The sequence below is a fragment of the Meles meles genome, chromosome 1 (assembly GCF_922984935.1).
Source record: "Meles meles chromosome 1, mMelMel3.1 paternal haplotype, whole genome shotgun sequence".
NCBI lineage: Eukaryota > Metazoa > Chordata > Mammalia > Carnivora > Mustelidae > Meles > Meles meles.
In genome coordinates, this window is record NC_060066.1 from 90,121,476 (window position 1) to 90,128,495 (window position 7,020).

The 7,020-nt window shown below is 38.0% G+C and overlaps 1 protein-coding gene across 1 annotated transcript; it reads left to right on the forward strand.

Moving 5' to 3' along the window:
* Positions 1 to 4,366: 4,366 nt before the first annotated feature.
* LOC123926711 (small nuclear ribonucleoprotein E-like) lies at positions 4,367 to 4,645 on the forward strand. The gene has a single exon (XM_045980734.1). It carries the CDS (start codon positions 4,367 to 4,369, stop codon positions 4,643 to 4,645), a length of 279 nt encoding a protein of 92 aa, XP_045836690.1.
* Positions 4,646 to 7,020: the final 2,375 nt, after the last annotated feature.

Genomic DNA, 7,020 nt, shown 5'->3' on the forward strand with positions numbered 1-7,020 from the left:
TTTTGTATAAAATTTGCTGATTTTGACAAATACATGGTCATGTAGCTACCACCACAATCAAGAGAGGGAATATTTTGATCAATCTCCACAGTGGACCCTTCCCCAGCCCCAGCCCCAGCTCCTAGGAATCAATCATCTTATTTCTGTCCCTAAAGTTTTGCCTTTTTCAGAATGTCATGTGAAATGAAATCTTCAATATACAGCCTTTTGGTATTTGGGTTTTTTCCATTTAGCATAATGCTTTCGAGATTTATCCATGATATGGCATATATCATAGGTTATTCTTTTTATTGCTGAACATCTCATGACATAGATTGTAACAATGTATCTATTCTAGCTGATGGGCAGGTGGGCTGATTTTTGACAATTATTAAGAGAGCTGCTATAAATATTTGCATAGAGGTCTTTTGGTGGATATACAGACATAGGTTTTTCATTTCTCTCGTGTGGGTGGATATATGAGATTGCAGAGATGTATGCTAAATTTGTGATTAACTTTACAATAAATGGCCAAACTATTTTCTAAACTGATTTTACCATTCTGCATTCCCTCAATAATGTATGAGAGTTTCCAGTGGTTTTACATCCTCCTCAATACTTGGTATTGTCAATCTTTTTTTTTTTTTGTCAATTTTTTTTTTTTTGGTCAATCTTTTTAAATTCAGCCATGCTACTAAGTATAGATAGGTATCTTATTATGATTTTAACTTTTTATTTCCCATGACTAATGATGTTAAGCATCTTTTCATGTGCTTATTTGGCAGCTTTTCTTTGTACAGTTATTTCCCCTCCCCCTTCCCCCTTCCCTCTCCCACTTCCTCAGGTCCTCCCTCCTCCCCCGCAAGTGCCCATGCTCCCTATCTCTCTTTCTCAAATTAATTTTGAAAAAAGAAAAGTTTTATAACTTTCAACATACAAATCTTTCACATATTTTATCAGATAGATTTTTCCTGAAGCACTTTATGATTTTGGATGCTATGACTGGAATATAAAAATAAATTGATTTTCTATTTATAAAGAAATTTTGTCCTGTAAACTTGTTAATACTCTTACTAGTTTTGGTACTTTTTTGTATAAGTTCTTTAGAATTTTCTGTATGGATATTCATGTCATCTGCAAATAAATAGAATTTTTCTTTTTCATATATTTTTTTTAAGATTTTTTTTATTTGACAGAGAGAGCACAAGCAGGGGGAGCAGCAGAGGGAGCTGCAGATGGACAGGGAGAAGCAAGCTCTCCACAGAACAGGGAGTCTAACATGGGGCATGATCCCAGGACTCTGGGATCATGACCTGAGCCAAAGACAGACGCTTAACCAACTGAGCCACCCAGGTGCCCCAGAATTTTGCATTTTCTTTTTCAGCCTAGAAGGCTTCTATATGTTGTTTCTGAATAATTGCATCAGTTAAGAGTCAAACACAATCTTGAAAACAAGGGATGAGAGCAAGCAGACTCACCTTGCTCCCAATTTTAGTGTGAAAGTTTTTAGTCTTCTACCATTATCTATATTTGATAAGGTTTATCTTAGATATCTTTTCAGGAAGTTGATGAAGTTCTAAGTTTGAAAACAGTTTTTATTAATCAGTGTGTGTTGGATTTTGTCCAGTGCTATTTATGTATGTTTTGATTTTCCTCCATTATGTATGTGATTTTTCTCCATATGGCAATTTATATTAATCAACCACTTAATGTTACCAAATCTTACATTTCTTAGATAAACCTCACTAGTTCAAGACCTATAATATTTATTTATTTATTTATGGTGGCCTCATAAATAAATCAGGAAATATTCCCTCCTTCCCAATTTGCTGACGGGAGCTTGAGTAGGGTTGGTATGTTTTCTGTGTGTGTGTTTTACTGTAAATGTTGACAGAATTAACCAGTAAAATGATAAGGCTTAGTTTTTCTGTGTGTGAATGCTTTTAAATTATGAATCTAATTTAATTTATAAACATGGGTCCTTTCATATATTTATAAAATAAATTAGATTCATAATTTAAAGCATTTCTTCTTAATTCATTTTTCATAATTTTTTCTTTCAAATAAGCTACCGATTCCATCCACATTGTCAAATTTATGAGCATTAAGACATTGATATCTCTTTCTTACCTACTGAATATCTGTAAGATCTGTTGTGATACCTTCTCTTTTTTTCTGGTTTTGGTTATTTTGGCATCATCTCTATATTTCTTGATTAGTTTAGCTGGATGTTTATTAATTTTATTTATTTTATGAACAACCATCTCTTGGGTTCTTTGATTTTCTCAACTGTTGTTATCTACTTCATTAATTTTTATTCTTCCTATTATTATTTCCTTCCCTTTTTTTACTCTACATTTATTTCTGTTTCTTTTTCTAGTTTCTTCAGGTGGAAGTTCAGATAACTGACTTTAAAGTTATCTTCTTTTTTAATATAAACATTTCAAACTACAGATTTTCCTCTAAAGCACTCTTCTAGTTGCATTCCATAAATTTTAATAGATTTTATTTTTCATAGCATCAGTTCAAAGTGCTTTCTAACTTTCTTTTACATGTTATCTTTGGCCCACAGGTCATTAGAAGAATAATATTTACTTTCTAAATACTTGGAGATTTTTTTCCAGACTTCTTTTAGCTATATGATTTCAATCCCTCCAAATTTGTTGGGATATTGGGGTTTTTTAAAGATTTTATTTGTTTATTTGAGAGAGAGAAAGAGATCACAAGTAGACAGAGAGGCAGGCAGAGAGAGAGGGAGAAGCAGGGTCCCCACTGAACAGGGAGCCAGATGCAGGGCTCGATCCCAGGACCCTGAGATCATGACCTGAGCTGAAAGCAGAGGCTTAACCCACCAAGTCACCCAGGCACCACAATAATGCTAACTCTTGATGTGCCCTGAGAAAGCTTAATAACAAGCCTCCAAAAACCAAACTAAACTCTAAGTAACATCTCCAACGTGTTAAAACAAAATTCAACTATTTTTTTAAAGAAGACAACAAAATCCAGGAACTTAACCATTCAAAATTACAATGTCAATCAAAATCATACCAGATATGCCAAGTAGCAGGGAAATGCAACCTATAACCAAAATACAAGTCAGTCAGTAAAAACAGTCCCCCAAGATGGCAGTGATAATATAATTAGCACATAAGGACATATTCAGTTACCGATGCTGCCTGCCTAGGCTGTGTAGGCCTGATCAGCCACATCGTTTCACTGAGTCTTATCTCAGTATGGACTTTTCCAAAGAATGTTCATATGAGATAAAGGAAGGCCTATCTGACTTCACCAAAGGCTTTCCAGAGCCCACAGCCTCATAGAGATATGTCTTTGATATACCCAGTCAGTCATCACTCAGGTACCCAGATAGTTATGTTGCTGGTCATGGCTCAAGAATCAATAAAAATAAAACACACCTGGCCCTTAGGAGTATTGTCTATAGCAACAAAGGGTGCTTTCAAATTAGGCCATTGTGCTGACCTGACCTTATCACAGCCAGTGTTCCAAAATCGTCTTTGGTCTAGCCAGCTTCTGCCACCCTGTAGACACCATTAGCTTTTCATTTGGCTCAACCCTCAGAAAACCAACAGCTCTTTGCCAGAAGCTCCAATCAGTATTGTTATCAGTACTGGTACCTCTACTGCAAGGACATCCTGGGGTTCATGAGCCCCAAGAGTAGGGCTGCTGAAACAGCCTATTACTCTGCCTCTTTTTCTGCTTGCTGCTCAAATCTCCAGCTAAATTTAGCATATTTTCATGTTGTCTTATCTATTGGGATGAACAAAATGCCTAAACAAGGTAACATTGTCTCCAACCCAAATAGTCAAATAAGGAACTGGACTCCATTTTGGTAGTGGGGGCCAGAGGGTAGATAAGCTTTTCTTTACTGTCTCAGAAGTCACATTTTGAGCCTCAGGGCACATTGCTCCCAAGAATTTGGCTGTTTGCTGTGTTTTGTCAGAATTAACTCCTGTGCTCTCGTGTGAGTTAGTATATGCTCTAAGGTCACTGCCACCTGTTCTTTACGAGGTCTGTGGTGTGCTAACTCTAAGATGGCCTCCAACAAACCCTGCCTCCTGGCATTCATGCCTTTGTATAATCCTGCTTTTCAGTAACTTGCTTCTAAATCAATAGAATACCTCAGGACTGAGGGGTTGCCACTTTGTAATTAAATTATGTAATCTTATGTGATGTCCATCTTTCCAGCATCAGTACGAAGTATAAATTTCCCATGAAAACAACAACAGCAGTGCTTAACAGTGATTTCAGCAGCTCAATCTAGATGACTACAGTTCTCTTCCACATTTCACTCCTTTTTTCAAATCTGGTCAATTGAATATGTGGCTCTCACTGCTCCAAAGAACCTGATGAAATGTTCGCTTCCACCATGGCATACACTGGCCAGGGCCAAAAAGTACAGAACGTGATGATACAGCTCATCAACCTCATCTTCAGATACTTACAAAATAAATCTCAGATTCAGGTGTGGCTTTATGAGCAAGTGAACATGCAGATAGAGGGCTATATCGTTGGTTTTGGTGAGTACATGAACCTTGTATTAGATGATGCAGAAGAGGTTCATCCTAAAACAATGTCAAGAAAACAACTGGGTCAGATCGTGCCAGAAGGAGATAATATTATCCGGCTCCAAATTATCTCCAACTAGAAATGATCAATGAAGTGAGAAGTCCTTGAGAAGGCCATGTAGTTTGTTTGTTTTTAGATGTCCTTTGTTGGAAGTGTAGTTCTAAAACATTTGTTCATATTGTTTTGATTACCTTTATGTTATTACCAGAGGACAATAAATGCTGCGGGATTGTTTCCATTAAAAAAAAAAAACAAAAAAACAAAATTTGATAAGATAATCATGTGAACAATTGTAGCCAAAAAAAACCTTGAAAGTTTGCGCCCCCAACCCTTCCAACCCATGCCATTGTACCCTCAATGGAGTGTAAGATCTTTAGATCTTTCTAGGGTCAGAGAGTTTCTTCTAGGTCCAGTTCCTTTTTGGTCCCACCCTTAATCTGTCTTTTCCTTACAGGCTGCAAATCTGGACATAAGAATGTAAGGTAAGAAAGCTCCCTGATATAGATTAACAGGGGTTTCCCAAAAAGAGATGGATGGAATGAGCACTGGAGAAATTTGGTTTATAATTAACTGGGGACGGTGGGATCCAAGAGGCAGCTGTCCACCCAGGTGAAACAGAAAGTGCCTCTTTACAACTAGATTCCTTTATGGTGATCAACCTCCAGCAACCAGAGGACATCTCTGGTAGTGCTCACTCCATCCATCTCTTCTTTGGGAAACCCCTGTTAATCTCTCTCAAAATGGCCTTGTTGCTGAGTTCCTCTGAAGGGGTATCATTTTTATTCCCATTCTTCATTTTGTTTCAGACTGCGGAGACATCGCTTATTTTGGGGGGACAGGAAGGTATCTACTCTGGGCAATCATCACAGTCTCCTGCACAGGGCCTCCAGGTACCAAAAACAAAGTTTATAGAGTTCCCCACTTTGAAGGTCAGATTTTAAGAATTCACCAGTCATTCTCTGGGTATGGGACTCATTTTTGGGCTTGCCATTTTTTCCATTGTTCTAAGCAGTTTGAAGAAGCTACACCCTCACGCTTCGGATAGCTTATTCCATGGTATTTCCTACAACTTTTTATCATGCTGGAAAAATTCTCTGTGGGTTGGCCATGTTGCAACCATTGAAACAGAAATCCAAAGACTTTCTATGGAGCATGATTCCATCCCAAGTGAACAGCTTGCATAATGGCTTGAGGCATTGGGTTACATGTGAGACAGTCTAGGTGCTGCCAGTCACCCTCTGACAACACAATATTTGCTGTTTTCTCATCAACCTGACACACCTGCCAAGTCTCTAAGAGTCTCTGCTGGAAATGTCTCCTTTAGATTCTGCTCAAAAATTCAATAATTTCTTCTCCAGTTCATCTCTATCTATGGATACTTTTTCATATATAGCTAAAAGAAAACCACTGATACTTTTTAACGCTGCATGGCAGTCCCTTAGCCAAACTGTGTTAAAAGTATGACTCTGTTATTTACCAGCGGTGTGATACTGGGAAAAGATATCCTCTAGTTTGAATTCCCTCACCTTAGTAATAGGGATATTGATGGCATCTTGCGAAGTTGCCATGCGGCTATAGATCACAAAGCTCTGGCCATAGGTCCATCAGATATATTTGCTATTTTCCATTCTATCAACTTTTTGCCAAGCTTTTGGTCATGAGTAACACGGGTCATTTTTTCTCCGACCTTCAATGACAATTTCCACTCCATTCTTCCAGGCCTCACTTATAGTCTCCTTGAGTCCCTTCCAGCTTCTACCCACTCCAAAACCAAAGCCAAACCTATATGTTACAAATTTTGTGATAGATCTCTTATGCGGCTATAATCAGAAGGGGATGAGACTGAACCTTTTGAAGATTCCCTCAGACACTGGCATGGACCCATCTTTCTCTTCATGTAGGGTCATGTGGTCTCTCCAATAGGGCAGCCAGATTTTTTATATGGCCAATCAGGGCTCCCAAAAATGTAAAACCAGAAGCTTCTAGACCTTGTTAAGGCTTACACCCACTTAGGTAAGTGTCACTTAACACTGTCTTTTGTTGGTTAAATAGTCACAGGGCAGGGAAGATCCTTAGGAGACATAAAGTCTTCCTCCCAATCAGAGGCATGATAAAGGAACTGTGGCCATTTGTTATGACTTTAGTGACTTATTTAGGCTTGTTGGAGACATATTTTAAGAAGTATTTCCTCCCAGGTATACATATAACTTGGCATACTGACTTGGTGATAAAGGTTCTAGCTGTGGTCATCTGGGATAATCATCTGACCTCTTTGCTCAGCTCTAGACTCTTGGTAGAACCATGCATTTCATTAAGAACAGCTTTTGCTACAGCTATTTGATGAGGACATATTTTCACTGACTCATTTCCTGGGATTACAATCTTAGCCATCAAGAAGAATAGATCTTTAATTTATTCTTGGTCGGGGGAGGGGGAGGTTTAAAGCAGAGATTA

Excerpts from the sequence above, each read along its gene's own strand:
- LOC123926711 (XM_045980734.1), top strand. The coding sequence starts at position 4,367 with ATGGCATACACTGGCCAGGGCCAAAAAGTACAGAACGTGATGATACAG.